This window comes from Coregonus clupeaformis, chromosome 37, assembly GCF_020615455.1.
Source record: "Coregonus clupeaformis isolate EN_2021a chromosome 37, ASM2061545v1, whole genome shotgun sequence".
Classification (NCBI taxonomy): domain Eukaryota; kingdom Metazoa; phylum Chordata; class Actinopteri; order Salmoniformes; family Salmonidae; genus Coregonus; species Coregonus clupeaformis.
In genome coordinates this window covers 12,678,012-12,694,386 of record NC_059228.1, presented here as the reverse complement: position 1 = coordinate 12,694,386, position 16,375 = coordinate 12,678,012, and the positions used below count along the sequence as shown (strand labels likewise).

Below are 16,375 nucleotides of genomic sequence, written 5' to 3'. Positions count from 1 at the left end.
AAACCCACAACCCTGGCGTTGCAAACGCCATGCTCTACCAACTGAGCTACATCCCTGCCGGCCATTCCCTCCCCTACCCTGGACGACGCTAGGCAAATTGTGCGCCGCCCCATGGGTCTCCCGGTCGCGGCCGGCTACGACAGAGCCTGGATTCGAACCAGGATCTCTAGTGGCACAGCTAGCACTGCGATGCAGTGCCTTAGACCACTGCGCCACTGTTCTCTCTGCTACCACATGGCAAGCGGTAACGCAGCACCAAGTCAAGGACATGTAAATGTGCTGGAGAATTTCTAGAAAAAAGTCCATGCACAGTGCTTTAGTAATAAGCTATTTCCTAGTGGAAAATATGTATGCAATGATATGAGTCATGTATGGAAAGGATAAATCACCATAATGTCAATTAATTCTCCAAATTTGAAATTATCTATAAAAAAGAGAGTTGTTTCAAAGGATAAACATTTCCATTTACATCTACAAACTATACCCACAATAGTCACAAAGCAAATTGACTAAAGTTAGACTTATGTCTCTGCAGACATTTAAGAAAATAATCGCCCCTTTAAGAGCGTGGATGGAACTGTCAGCAAATCCTTCCTACAACAACATGGTAGAGAGTTACATCCATTCATCGCAGAAATGCCCATGCATTTACAGTGGGTGAATCCCCATCGAGATAAGATGAAGTAATCTGCCCTACCAAATGAACAGCGTGGTCCTTTGGTTAGTGGTCCACCTTGCCTTTCGCCAAGAGAGTTCCTCCTCAAACGCATGACTCCTTTCAAACCTCCACAGCAAGGTAGCAACCCATCTCAGGATAAAGAACACCCCTATTTATTGGTTGTGTTTGGTTTATTCCACCGGCCCTTTGGGTCACCCCCTCTGACAGAATGGTCCACCACAAAGGAGGCGGGTGGGGAGATAAGTAGCAGGGGGCTGAGTTTGTTTATTCTTAAAACAATGTGTTTATGATCCACTCCTCCACAGAAAGGGAGAGAGAGAGAAAGACTCCCAGACTTATTTTCCAGGGTGTGGCGAGGAAGCCAGTGTTCTTTTCAGGGACGCTAGCAGGAGTGGCCGGCGGACATTTCATTCAACAGCGTCCATGGAGAGTCAGAGCTCTATAGAAAAGTCTCAACATTTAAACCAGACCACAGCCTTGAGCCTTTATATTAACACCAGGTTATGTCCTTAACTTTACAGTTGATTGTAAAGTTGGTTGTAAAGTTATACAAATTGGCTCTATCGCAAGCCAACATCTTATGTCCCCAAAACAGCAGTTTCATAAACTGGTTGTGCTGCATCATGAGAACAGTCAACCTTCTTTGGTTGTAGGTTATTATAGTAACTGAATAACTCCCCCCTCCTAGGTGAAGCCAAGGCTGCTGATCTGAGAACACTGTAGGTGAGCCTCTGTCGTAAGGACTAGAGCCAACAGGTATTAATCACTCTATTAATAACACCATGAGGTGCCACATAGTTTCTCTGAACACACACTGTCACGCTCACCCTGTACATCAATGTAATGTACAGCACCCATTTCTTACCAGACACTGTATAACACTGTCCAGCCAGCTAAGTCACAGCAACACAGATAATCAGCTCACACTTAAACATTTCATAACATTAGACCATTCATAACAATGTAAAAAGCACATGATAAAGTCAACCTCTGCTGTCCATAACACTGTTAAGGTCCACACACCTCTGACAAACAGACAGAAAGCAGGACAGGCAGATGGAGGTAGGTATAGTACAGTGGGGAACTCACCGGTAAATGGCTGGGTAGGGGGCATACAGGTACCCGTCTTCCAAAGCCCCGCCCCCCCAGCAGAGCAAATAGCGTGCCATGTTGTCCCCAGAGCCCTGCCCCTTTCACACCCAACCACGGCACTCCGCGGTGAGGTAACCCTGCCAGTCAACAGTCTGTCCCACTGACCACATCGATCCTCCAGCCACACACCCGACACTGCACTGCTCTCAGCCTGAGCCTAGCAGAGCCTCATGGTGCATTTCACAACATGTTCTCTTCCATTTCCCCTCCTTTGTGTCTGGATACTCTCTTTGCCTTATTTGGCGCCCTAATCTGTTGCTGTCCTCCCCTGCTGTCCCGTCTGCCACTCTCTCTTTAACTCTCTCGCTCGCTTTGTCAGTTCCTCCCTCTCCGGCTCCCTGTAGCAAAGATGGTGGATAAATTAAGATAGTTCACACAGGCCACAGAGTTTCTAAACCACCACAGAGTTTCTAAACCACCACAGAGTTTCAAACTGTAGTGTCTTTGCTTAGGCCGTTTACTAAATAAAATAAAACAATTCGTTCCGGTCTACTTAACTGGGTGTGAATGAAATAGCAGCTGGGTCTGGTCTACTTAGTTCATTGAACCAGAAAAAAACAGAGTGGGGTGTCTCGCTTCCTCTTCCGTCTCTGCCTGTAGCTCTTGTTTTGAACTCTGAAGTATCCAAGCCAGTGTGGACACAGTATGTGGTAATAATTTGGCAGGATCTTTGTTGAACTCAAAGTTACACTCGGCCAGTCTCAGTCTTTCACTGCCCTCTCTCTCGCTCTGTCTTTATCCGTCGTGTGCCTCTCTCTGTGGATGGCTCATCAGCTGGGCTATTTTTTATTGCTGGAGAAAGCATGCATTTCCTCTCTCCATGGCTGCAATCCCACCTCCCTTCCCCTCTCTCTTCTCTTCCTCTCCCCTTCCCTCTCTCCCACTGATCCCACTTTCTATGTTTCTAACCTACTTACTGTTTAGAGAGAGCTCCTCTCTCTCTAAACAAATACACATGTAGCCTATCAGATTTAAATCACAGAACAGTTTCAGTAAAACTCCAGTGTGTCAGTGTTGCAGGAAAGCCAAACAAAAGGAAATGAAAGATAATCAAAGTAGCATACAACAATGACATCACACAGACTGATGATACCAGATCTATTCCTTTACTAATAAATATATTTCATATTTACCATAGAACAGACCTTATGGTTTTACTAATTCATATTTTAAAATCATTGTTGACATGGCTTCTGGCACAAAAGGTAAAGAGTCTAGCCAAAGATAAGACTCCTTCCAGACTACTCAGTCCAACAAATCTGGCCGTAGAACAATGGGTCTCTTGTTGTCTTGTGGATCAAAAGCCAACTGAAGTGAACTTGATATCCTCAAAGTCAATTTGTAACACATCTTTAAATTAGCTTTTGATTAAATCAAACTGCCTTTTGGAGTTTGATCAAAATACTTTGGAAATCGTGAGAGTTCATGGTGTGACTTAAAAAGGAGCAGTGTCAGTGGCCCCGCTGCTGTTGATACTGTATCCTCCTGTGACTTAATAGTCCAAAAGAGTGGTCGACCTCACACCCAACGGTCTCTTTTCTATTTTAAAACCCTGAAATCACATGGTCCAGGAAGTTAATACACAGTTGCCATGGTTACCAAGTATGGCTGGCTGAGCTACAGATCTGATTGGCTGCCTGACAGGAAAGGCGGTGCAACCAAGGAGCCAGGTGGCATGGCAGAATGGGTTTGACTGACTGTAAGTGAAACCAGTGACACTAAACACAACACACACATGGACACGCTCACTCACTGAATAGCTGGCAAGATACACTGGATATGAGTAAGCCTACACATATGGGAACATATGTTTTATATAATATACACTTATGCGTAAATGAACATTCACTAATAGGACCCGGGTACCCAGATGTTCCTCAGGCCTCTATTAATAGAATTTGTCCCATAAACTAAGTTATAATAACTTCATTCTTGGCAGGGTTGGTGGGACTGAGATACTACATCTTGGAATGAAAATAACACCAACTTATTAGCCACTCTGCGTTACACATGTCCACTTAAGAAGTAAAACATCATGCACACAAATACAATCAGACCATGACTCATTTCCAACCACGGAGGAATGATTTTCCGCATCCAATCAAAAGTTCCTCTCATGGTCCACTCTGCAAGTCCACATCCATACCTTAACCAGAGAGGTATCATACCGCTGAGCCCAAATCATAGGACATCAAACCAGAACACAGTCAACCCTATACCATGTAACAGACAGTACTGTACTAGTATTAACTACTTTCTGGATAAACGTTCCAAAAGAAATACAATGGCTCTCTGGCCTCATCTAGTGGTACAACTACATTTCTGCGGTTGAGTTCAACAGGCATATAACGTTTTACATTTTCATCATTTAGCACTCTTATCTAGAGCGATTTACAGGAGCAATTATGATTAAGTGCCTTGCTCAAGGGCACAGACAGATTGTTCACCTAGTTGACTCGGGGATTCGAACCAGCGACCGTTCGGTTACTGGCCCAATGCTTTTAACCGCTAGGCTCCCTGCCGCCCTCTAGGTTAGGATTAGTGATACCCAGAAGCTCCTTTCAAACACAAATATTTAGGAGAGATATCCTAATCTAATAGGAATTGGACAGAGGGGTTTTCACCATTTCTCTAATCTCTTGAGAATTGAGACACCTAGGACTCATGACCCGCTCAGAGGAGCTCAGCTCCGACTCCCCTGGGGTAAGTGTGATGGTGAAATGCAGGGCACAGTTAAAGAGACTGTGGGAAAAAGGCAATTCAGTCTTATTTGCACTCCAGCATTAGGCCTTCTGAGCTTTGGCGAGTCTGGAGCATCTCTACATGCTTAATATGTTAATTTGATCAGGTCAGACAGATGCTGATCAAAACAGCTGTATGCAAAACAGACACTATCTGTCAATATTGGAAATACCAGACCAAACATATGTCATACATGCTTAGATTATAGGCTCTAAACTCCAAATGCAATCGAAGTAATTAGGAACAACCATTCAAGGGACAACACATGAGATTTTAGTGACAGTGCTTTTGTAGGTCGTCTAGGAGCAGTAAAGAGCTGTATTACCAAAGCAGCATTAAGCGGTTTACCATTATGAAACAGCATAATAGGATACTATATCTTATAATAGGATCTTCATATAGCAAAATACAGTGAGCTCCAAAAGTATTGAGACAGTAACAATTGTGTTGTTGTTTTGGCTCTGTACTCCAGCTCTTTGGATTTGAATTGATACAATGACTATGAGGTTGAAGTGCAGACTGTCAGCTTTCATTTGAGGGTATTTTAATCCATATTGGGTGAACCATTTAGAATTTACAGCACGTTTCGTACATTGTTCCCCCATTTTAGGGGACTAAAAGTATTGGGGAAAATTGTTAAAGTAGTCAAAAGTTTAGTATTTGGTCACATATTCATAGCACGCAATGACTACATCAAGCTTTTGACTCTACAAATTTGCTGGATGCATTTGCTGTTTGTTTTGGTTATGTTTCAGATTATTTTGTACCCAATAGAAATGAATGATACATATCCTACTCCCAAGACAAGCTATACTCTCACCATTACAATAACAGGGAAAGGTTAGCATGTCTTGGGGGTATGATATTTGTGTGTCTGTAACTCTCTCCCTCATCATTATTCACGAATCATCCAGGATTACCCGTAATCATGGTAGCATCCACATTAATGTAGAAGTGTTTAGAAACATATTCTATTCTTATTTACAATAAAAGTGACTCCAAAATGACAGAATACATTACTTACCATTCATTTATATTGGGCACAAAACAATCTGAAACACAACCAAAACAAACAGCAAATGCATCCAACAAATTTGTAGAGTCAAAAGCTTGATGTAGTCATTGCGTGTTATGAATATGGAACCAAATACTAAACTTTTTACTACACATATAAGTGAATTTGTCCCATATACTTTTGGTCCCCTAAAATGGGGGGACTATGTACAAAAAGTGCTGTAATTTATAAACGGTTCACCCGATATGGATGAAAATACCCTCAAATTAAAGCTGACAGTAATAGTCATTGTATCATTTCAAATCCAAAGGGCTGGAGTACAGAGCCAAAAAAAATATATAATATGGAGCTCACTGTACGTGTTGACACCACCATCACCATCTCCAGCACACATCTTTCTAACAATGGTAAACAAACACAAAAATGCATTCAAGAGATATCATAGCTAAATGATCCTGTAGAGGTTGGTGAAGGGATTGTGATTTTGTGCGTGCGTGTGACCACTTTCTCCTGCACGGACACAGCAAAGTTGCTGATACAAAACAGTCTAAATTAAGTACACCTTAGATGTCCATGCTTTCAGTTGGACTGTTTGTCACTCACCTAATGAGAGGCAAGTCTAAGCTAGACTTAGTTTGCAATGAGTCTTTCTCCAACCGGGACTTCCCTCCTGAAGTAGAATCCTTCTCAGATGAGCTGCTGAGCCCGTCTCCTGTGGGGGCCAGGGTGTTCTCAGAGCGGACGGCGACAGACACACTGGGAGGCTCTGGATGGGCCAGGGGGGCAAAACTCAGCTCGATGATGTGACGCGCACTCTCACAAATCCGGCTCTGGATCTCAGGGGTGAGGGTGGGAAGGTCAAAGGTGAAAACGGGCGGGCCGCTGGAGGTCAAGAGGTCAACGCTGTCCAGGCTGCTATAGGAGGTGCCCTTGGCCCGGTGAGACTCCACGATGCTCTCAAAGTGGCGGCTGAAGGAGTCCAGGCCATCCGCAGAGGTCCTGCGAGGGCTGGTCACTGAGATGGGAGACTTGAGGGCTGACTGAGAATCCGATATGTTGTCCAGGGGACGACTACAGGAAAAAAGGATGTAAAGGTCTTTCTACAAGTGCAACAGATCTGTACATTTTTTCAATTAAGACACAATCTAAGACATTTGTAACAAGTATTTTAGATATGAGGTAGGTACAGGTACTGTAGGTATGAGGTGTTAAACTCATCTCTCTATAATTGCCTTCAAGGTATGGTGTGTTTGAACTTCAGTGAATGTCTCACCCCTTCAGCAGCAGACTGTGTATCTGATTATCCTCCTGGGTGGCATGCTGTCTCTTCTTATCCCCCTGCATCCTCACACTGGCCCAGCTCACCACCTCCTCCTCCAGCTCCTCCACCTCTCCGTCAGTGCGGACTATGGTACTGGCGCTGGAGGACAAGGTGCCCAGCACACTGCGGTTACTCCCAAAGGCAGAGTCCACTTCCACCTCCTCCTGTTCTCGCTCTCTCTCTGCCTGGGTCTCAGCTAACATTACCTCATCCAGGTCTGTTTCCCTATAGCATTTCAGGGGCACCGCATCTAAGTCCGTCTCAGAGTACTTGATGGTTTTCCGGATGATGCCCGTCTTGGGTGAGATGCCAACCACAGTGACTGGGGGCGGAGTCACCAGCTCCACCTCCACCTGTTGGACGTTGTGATAGGATAAACTCTGGCCCTCATCGTCCAGCCCCCTCCAGTGACTTGTGGGCTTCAGGGGCAGGGAGGAGGGAGGGGTGGGCTTGGGAGACCCACTGGAGGTGCCCCTAGGGGGGGCTGTAGAGGAGTCTGGGATATCGAAAAAGACAGAGGATGTAAAAGTGTTTTAGTCAAATGCCATGTTCTAAAAACCATGCACAAATAGTCAAACATTTATTGTTCTAAAGACCAGAAGTCAATTTATAGATTGTATTCCATTATGATGGTACAGTGTATTGAGAGGACTGACTATGGTAATAACATTCAGGGCTCTATTTTCAGCTGGTGCCAAGGAGGCACAAGTGTCAAATGCATGTTAATTTGCAATTTTGTCATGTAAAAACTGGCGCAATGGCCTTTTCTAGCACTAAAGCCAGGTTCGGCAATTTACCTGTTTAACATCAGCTCGCTTGCGCTGAAGTGGGAGGGGTGGCAATATTTAAGGTGTGTCCTTAAAAACCAGCCATGACGCACAGTGCCCATGGAAGGAGAGAAATGTGTTTTGTGCCAGTGAATCTTGTATTTCGAAACCGATTGGTTTCCCCCCCATTTCGATTAAAAACCAAGCATAGCCTACCCTCCCCTTAATAAAGGCTGATTTAGCAGTATTGCATAGGTGCATCTTTTTCTCCTGGCCATTAGCCAAACGTAACCTATGAATAAAGAGATTTTAAATGGTCTTTAACTTTTTCAAGTAAGCTATCCATCCCCATTTTCAAAGGGCTCACCTCGTCCGATTACCAAATACATGCTCCTCCAAATTATTAAGTCCTCCTATAATGCCATATCAACAGTGGATAAAAAAAATAAAAAATAAAAAGTGCCTCGCACATAGGCAATGATACAAAATACTAGGCTCCTGTCAATTGTATAGACGTGCGAATGTTATGTGTAAAGACATTTAGACCTACGTGTGCACACAGTGACATGTATTGAGAAGAAGTGATTTATGATATCATGCTTCTGACCCAATCCTATTTAGAAATATTGTTGTTGGTTTTCAAATTAAACGAAAAACTAACTTACTAGAAAGGTTCACCGTCCACGGGTTTATGGTGAGAACGTACATGGGCCGAATGTAATGAGATTTCGTCTGCAAATATGATCTATAAGATGGTTCCATGATGTTTATAAAACATTACATTTTTGATCAGTATAACGGTGAATGGATATTGCCCCTTTCTCTTTATATTGGATCTTTATCCAGTTCCTGTGAAAAGTTTGGATGTGCGTAAAACTCTCCATAGTCTAAGCCTTGTCTGTATTATACACCCATGGGGAGCAATTATGGTGCCTGTAACTGTATATAGACATAGCCTATTTAAAACAAGTTGTTGATTTGATTAGAATTATACAATCTTTTTAGGCCTTATCAATAGCCTAGTGAATTCAATCTTACTTATCGACAACGCTTGGCATGTCCATGTACAAACTGCAATTTACAGTAGGCCTAGCCCCTATATCAGTGTTTAATGCTATAGCCTATGTTTAGCAATGTATTTCCATATTGAAGCAACGCAATTAGAACAATGTGTACTGCCAACATGTTCAACATATTTAGCAAATATGGGGCAGGCTATTTAACGAACTAGGCTATAATGGAGTAACATTTGAATTGGAGTTATACACAGTCTCCCACTGGCTATAAGGTGAATGCACCAATTTGTAAGTCGCTCTGGATAAGAGCGTCTGCTAAATTACGTAAATGTAAATGAGTTGATGACAAGGCAATACATAAGAGACCATAAATATACAACTTGAAGCAACCACATATTTAGCCATGGAGCACATTCTGATTGGCCAGTGAGACACCAAGCCTCGACACACCCAGAACTTGTTTATTCATCAAAACCCAGCCCTTTCGCGCCACCGCCAGCTACTGCGCCCATAACTCCAGTTGTGAAAATAGCAAAAATATTTATGACACCCCCAAACCTATAATACTACCGCCAGCACTAAGATTTACCATTGCGTTAGGTTTGTTCAAATAGAGCCCTGAATGTTTTTGTAGCACTAAGTAAAATTACCTGTTCTAAAGACCATGAAAATGTAATAAAATGACCTCTTCTAAATGTATAGATTGTTATTATGACGGTACAGTTTATTGTGAAGACATTCACGGTTTTGGGGCCTATAACACACTGTCTGTAATGAATACTGTAATACAATAGTGACTGATGGAAAATGAGTGTGAGATGCAGAGAAGGGATAAGGAAAATGTAATCAAACACAAGGGGACAGATTCTCTAAGGTCTACATTTCGTTAACAGGAAAGTACACATTAAATGAAAGACATTAGCCATGTGTGATGCTGAGATGTCTAGACTCTGAACCAGGGGTCGGCAACAGGCAGCCTGAGGGGCTAAAACTGACCAAAAGAGATATGTGATCGTGTCTAAATGTAATCAAGGTATGAAATGATTGTATTTGAAAATACAATCTCTTTTTGGTCTTAGTTGTGGTCAATTTGTAGTACAAATTATTATAACGATGTTCCCACCCCCCGACCAAAACGTCCCCCGGCTAAATCTAGTTACCTACCCCTGCTCTAAACTATCAATAAAGTGCTGTAACCTTTTGGGTGAACAAAGAAAGTGTTTGTGTTGCAAGAGAAGGATGCGAGTCAGTCAGAGTTAAAAAAGGACAGAGCTAATGCCAGGCCATGATGGCTCTAAAGCCAAATCTAGCCAAAGCTAATTGGATTACAGGAGTATTGTGTAGCTAGCTGCTTGTTCATGAGAAGGGGCTGACGAACTAGGAAGTCTGAACTAGAGGAGGAGGAGGAGTAAGACAGTGATTAGAGCTCTTTCAGGACAGGACCGCCCACCTTTAGAATCATGGCAGTCCTCTGTGGGCTGTCCGAACAGAAACTCCCATTTGGCATGGGCAATCCTCTGGGAGTGCAAGGACGGGCCCAGCACAGAGGAACGGCTGTCCGACTGATGAAAGACAGTGAGAATGATTGAGTATATGATAAGGGATAATGCACACTTGTAAACAGTCTCTCTTACACACACACAATCTCTCGCTCACCCACCTGCATCCCAGAAGCAGTGTCTTCAGTGTCATTGCTCTTCTGGCTGGACTGGCTGGATGTCTCTGGAGACAGACAGTCCCTCTCTGGCTGACTGCTTTCCCCCAGACTGCCTGTCACTCCACTGGAGCTTTGGGAAGACCCCAGCAGTTCGCTATGGTCCTGGGTCTCCCCCCTGTTTACCCCATGTTTATCCCTCTGATACCCCAACACAGCTGCATCATCCCTCCTCTGTTGCAGCTCTTCCTTGGTCACCACACACACTCCATCACCATCAGCAGTCTGATCCTCCCTATTGGACTCCTCTTTGTCCGCAACGGACACATTCTCCCTCCACTGCTGCATCCTGGAGGTCCAGCTGTCTGGTGGCTCCACGTCAAGGCCTATAACCAGGCGCCTGCTGCTCTCCGGGCTGTCCCTCTGACCCCCTCTGTCAAAGAGGGTGTCGTACTGTCTCCTATACAGGCCGGGGGAGCCCCGGTCTCCCATGTACTGTGGGGGCTGGTGGCGGTGCAGGGTGGGGCCGTCTTTCGCCAGCAGCTCAGCTCTCTGCAGCCGAGGGTCTACAATAGGGGTGTGGGAATCCACCACTAGGTGCAGCTTAACTGGCATGGCTGGGGAGGAGATGCCCTTCTGCTGTAGGAGTGGAGAGGCTTGCCCCAAGCCTTGGCCTGGTCTGGACTCTCTGGAGTGGCGTCCAGCACTAGGAGACTCCTTGTCTGTCCACCTGTGGTCCTGGAGGTGGGTGTTACTGTTAGCTTCAGGGTGGTGCTGCGCTAGAGAACCCGTGCCCTGGAGGGTGGCATAGGGTTGAGACTCCCTAGAGAGGTAGCCAGGCCTGGGGCTCTCTGACCTGGCCGAGTCAGCCTGGAACGGGGTGGGGGAGGGAGTCCTCCTGTCCATGAGGATGGTGGGAAGCTTGGTAGCCTCCTCTGCCAGCTTACAGGCCATGTCAGGGCTTGTGGCCTGGGAGATACTTCTCCTGCCACTGGTCTGGTTCAATCCCTCTCCCAGCTTGCTACCATTTGACTGACCTGTCTGTTTGGAGTTGACCTTGTTGGGTAAGCAGGGGCTATCGCTAGGAGTGTGGCTGCTGGTGTGACTGCTAGTCCTCTGATTGCAAGAGGCTGAGGTGCTGGTAATCATGCTTGATGGTATGTCATGCTGGATTGCAGTGGGCCTCCCTGTAGGTAAAGGCAGGTGGAACTTGGAGGACAACCTGGGGCTCTCATCCCCAAACTTGGAGGACAACCTGGGGCTCTCATCCCCAAACTTGGAGGACAACCTGGGGCTCTCATCCCCCAGGTCCAGCCTCTTGTTATGGACACCATGGTGGTGGCGAACACTCGAGGGGGACATGGTGTATTTGTAGTAAGACTGCCTGGCTTGAACGAAGAGCTGGTCAGAAGCTGGGCTTCTGGGGAGGCCATTTAAACCAGGGTTCCTGTCTGGGTCTATGAGGTGTGCATTGACGGGCAGCGTTTTGGCACCCTGAGGCAGGACCGGGGACCCACCCCAGGACTTGCAGCGGGGCTGCTGCTGGTAGTGCCGGGGCAAGCTGGGGCTCTGGTCTGGCCTGTAGGCTGCCAGTCTGCGCCTCAGTTCTGGGGTGCCAAATTCCTCCATGGCCCTGTAGGTGGCTTCTCTGGCTACAGTGTCCAGAGTGGCCCTGCGGAGACAGGGGGAGCCCCTGGGGGACAGTTTGGGGCTGGAGCTACCGGAGGGCTGCCAGCTGTCCGACCACACAGGGTCACTAAGCCTCTTCCTGAGGTGGGCAGGCAGATACCTCTCCTCCATGCCTCTACTGAAGGGGTTCTCAGGTATACTTTGGCACAAAGCACTGCGGGGGCTGTCCACAGACTTAATGCTGGCTTTCTCTACGTAGCTAAAGCTGACCACAGAGCGCTTGCCCCCATCCCCCACACCAGAGCCATCGTAGGACCTGCACCCACTGGTTGGAGTGGAGGGGGCAGTTAATCTCCCAGAGGAGGCAGGGGATAGGGGCACCCTCCCGTGGTAGTGCTCAATGTCTGAGGAGCGGGCACGCACCAGAGTTCCATACTGTGGCCCATTGGGTGCAGGCTGGAGAGTGGAGAGCAGTTGACCAATCCCCTCGTAAGGCAGACTCTGCCTGTGGTGGATGGGTGGTCCTGAGTTGTCCGGTAGGTCCAGCTGGAAATTGACAGAGTGTCTGGAGGAGGACTTGGAGGGGGTGAGGCTGGGACTGCTGCCCCCAATTTTATGCACCCCCCCTGGGGACATGGAGGCTGGGCTGGGGGTGGAGGTGCAGGTACAGGTGGAGTGGCTGGGCGTGTGCTGGGACTGAGGTAGGATGTCAGGCCCTTGGAGCACTAGTGGGTGAATACCCTCCACACCACCCCCAAACTCCTCCCCTTCCTCCGGGACAGACCTCACCTCCACATACAGGTGCAGGATCTTGCCTGACTGAGACATGGTCCCCACACTGGCCTTAGTGCAGGCCTCTGTCTCTTTCTTGTTGTTTGTCTCCTAAACTTCCTTTCTAACCCGAAATGAAACAAAATGGGTCCATTTGGTGAGGGTCAGTAAGCTGGAGGATGATTGGCAGGTCTCTTCGCAATGCTCAGCTTAGTTTTAGTCTGTCAAAGAGAAAGAAAAAGAGAGAAGAACATATTAGGAACATGTTATTTTAAAAAGACAATAAAACAAACAAACTGACATCAAAGACTGTTACTGTATTCAGAATCCATGGCTGAATGTGTGTGTAAGTTTGTCTTGGAGGAGCCGAATGTGTGTTATGCTATATAAAGACCTCTGATCTACTTTCATCTTCGTAACCTGAGGTGATGCTGTCATGCCATTGTCTACCAGTCACACCATGACACCATAGTCTAGGGGTGCCTTCCCCTGACCCCCTGGGCGGGTGACTGTATGCGACACAGATCTTGATAACAGCTTTACTCCCAGTCATTCTGACTGAGATTCAAGGTTGTGAACTATAAATGAAGGCCTACCCACATGACAAAAGTATATAGTATACTATGGGACTTTACAGTAGTATTGAAGAAATCTACTGGACAAAATACTCAAAGAGCACATTTTCCATAATCTGTAGGTAGGTATGACTGAAGTCTGAACCAACAGTTCAGAGCTTCCGCTCTTTTTTTATAACTTGTAGGGAACACAATATACAGGCCACACTCCAAAAAGCAAGTCCTGCAGGCTCTAGTTTTGTCTTATCTTGATTATTGTCCAGTCGTGTGGTCGAGTGCTGCAAGGATAGACCTAGTTAAGCTGCAGCTGGCCCAGAACAGAGCGGCATTTCTTGCTCTTCATTGTAATCAGAGGGCTAATATAAATACTATGCATGCCAGTCTCTCTTGGCTAAGAGTTGAGCGGAGACTGACTGCATCACTTCTTATTATAAGAAACAATGTGTTGAAAATCCCAAATTGTTTACATAGTCAATTTACACACAGCTCTGACACACACCAGGGGTCTTTTCACAGTCCCCAAATCCAGAACAAATTAAAGAAAGTGTCCAGTATTATATAGAGCCATTATTGTATGGAACTCCCATCTAATATTGCTCAAATGAACAGCAAACCTGTTTTTTTTTTAAATAAACACCTCACGGCACAACACCTCTCCCCTATTTGACCTAGATAGTTTGTGTGTATGTATTGATATCTAGGCTACGTGTGCCTTTCTTAAATTGATGTAGTTCTGTCCTTGTCTATTAATGTTCTGTATTATGTCATGTTTCATGTGGACCCAAGGAAGAGTAGCTGCTGCTTTTGCAACAGCTAATGGGGATCCTAATAAAATGCTATACTTGGCATGTAGGTTTCTGACTTATGGGTGGCACAAATTGGGATTTTGGGACGGGAAATGGCAGGGTATATGCTAATTAAATACTATAGTAATTACTGTAGTGTTTTTGCACATTGTAGTGTTTTTGTGGACATTACTGTTGAATTCACTGTAGTGTTTTTGCAGATTGTAGTGTTTTGCCTAACATTACTGTAGTATTTATTTGCGTGTTTTTGTGGTCTGTAGTATTTACTATAGTATTTTACAGAATACTATAACATTCTATAGTAAGTCCTACACATGATTGAGCTATACTACAGTGTGTAGTTTAGTATTCTACAGTATACTACAGTTTTCTACAAAATTCTATAGTAAGTACTGTAGTATTCTATTGTAAACTGTAGTATTTTTTTATGTGGGTATAGGTATTAGTCAGAAATAGTAATATAGTATCATAAGTGATGACGGTAAACAGTTGGTTATGATACAGTACAGGTCTTGCTTGGATGCATCTGTGATAGACTCCACAAATGTGTCTGATTGCTTTTTGGCCACAGACCTGTTAGAGCTCTATTGGATTAATCAAAGCTATTTTCACAGGTCAAGGATCCTTGAACTTGAAGGCTCAGAATTAACCAAAACAAGAGAGACTCACAATAGCAGGCAGACAAGTTACTGTTTTTACCCAAAACATTCCACATTCCAAGTGTTATATTATTCATCCAAATCTGTAGTCTGTCAAGTTCTCACTCACACCATGTCCTCAATCTAGAATAACAAGTGTAATATTCCCTCAGTTTGTGTACACAGATATCAGAGAGAGGCAAAAAATATAGATGTGAAATGGACACCTACTTGTTTAATAGAACCACTGGGTGACTGGGTCAGATTCCCACCAACCTGAAAAAGTTAAGTCCAAATAACCTCTGTCTGGCTGGCCCCAATACGTTTTGTTGTCCTTACAGTATGCATGTAAAATTGAATACTACTTCTACCACTAAATCTGTAGTGTGGTTATTTCTTTATTGAATTCCACAACAAGGTTAACTCACTGTTCTTGAGACAGAGGCCAGGGTCCGTGCTTACGTTATCGGATACATCTGGCAGGAGTGAGACATAGTTAGATTAGTTGGGCCCATATGAATTGGAATAAATCCAGAGGACAACAACCAGACTGCTGGACATTATTACAAGCCAGGAGACGGTCCTAACGTTTTCATTTAATCGCTTTTTAAAATGTCAGATCCATTTCCTTTCATCCAATTCAAACCCCAATTATCACACATATCAATCTCCCCTGATGACCAGAAAGAAGAACATAAAAATCACTCGCTCCTAAAAAGGAACGCCTAAAACATCATGTCAGTGTTTTTCACAGACTAGAAACCAAGTATACAATTTAAAAACATCTGTCAATTCTAGTCAATTAGAAAACTGTAACATATCAAAGTATTTCTAAAACCAGGAAACCAATAGACATTCATATTAATAACATCACAAGGCCACATGTTGAACAAGGCACACAGAGTAGAGTACAACCTCATAACACTTGAGGATCAACATATGCCCCCCGCCCCTCCCTTCCGTCTTTCTCTCTCACACACCTGCTCATATTAAAAACACACTCACACCCTGATGAGCAGGGTAGTTCGGCCTACTTTTTCTGTACTCTGACTTAATAGGATTCCCCACCCCCCCCACTCTCTCTCCTCCATTACTGTTCAACCTACAGACACATACTCTGACACCATTTCTCCCTTACCTCATAGTCCTCTTCATCTTGCTAACAGCATCCGCCATCCCCTGAGTGGCAGCAGCACAGTCTGGGGCTGCCTCCTTCCGAACTCTTTCTCTCGTCTCCCTTTCTCCTCTTTACCACCTCTAGACTCACAGTGGCTGTCCGCTTTGCCAGCTCATCCATACTGGATTTACGCCTCACTGTTCTCCTCCAGACCTGCCTAAGTCCAATAGAGCTCAGTCTTCCACCTTCTGCCACTCATGGTGCTTTGTCCCTCCCTCCAGGAAGAGTGCTCGACCAATCAGATCCCTTGATCCAGTGCTGTCTTACCGGCCCAATGGCTAGTGGTGTAAAATAGTCTGTTTAGCACTAACAGATGGTGAAGGACCATGCAGCTTATAGTTCCTGGGACGGTAACAAGGTCAGAGGGGACTGGGGCCCTCCTTTTATTCAGAGGATAGAGACTCATTTGGCTAATTTGAGTCGTAGGGGGTAA

General features: G+C 45.1%; 1 protein-coding gene across 2 annotated transcripts in view; it reads right to left on the bottom strand.

Moving 5' to 3' along the window:
- The window catches only part of LOC121553581 (PH and SEC7 domain-containing protein 1-like), a 42,100-nt gene extending 25,987 nt beyond the window's left edge, over window positions 1-16,113 (bottom strand). Inside the window, exons 1-5 of one of the 2 annotated variants that reach the window (XM_041866810.2) lie at window positions 15,904-16,113; window positions 10,353-12,967; window positions 10,143-10,254; window positions 6,862-7,405; window positions 6,192-6,659 (exon numbers count right to left, since the gene is read on the bottom strand). In XM_041866810.2, coding sequence (XP_041722744.2) covers window positions 6,192-6,659; window positions 6,862-7,405; window positions 10,143-10,254; window positions 10,353-12,803 — 3,575 coding nt within the window. In that variant the 5' untranslated portion in view covers window positions 12,804-12,967; window positions 15,904-16,113. Of the gene's footprint in view, window positions 1-1,768; window positions 2,498-6,191; window positions 6,660-6,861; window positions 7,406-10,142; window positions 10,255-10,352; window positions 12,968-15,903 lie in introns of those variants that run through there. The other variant, XM_041866811.2, reaches the window with a different exon arrangement.
- Between the last annotated feature and the right edge of the window lie 262 nt (window positions 16,114-16,375).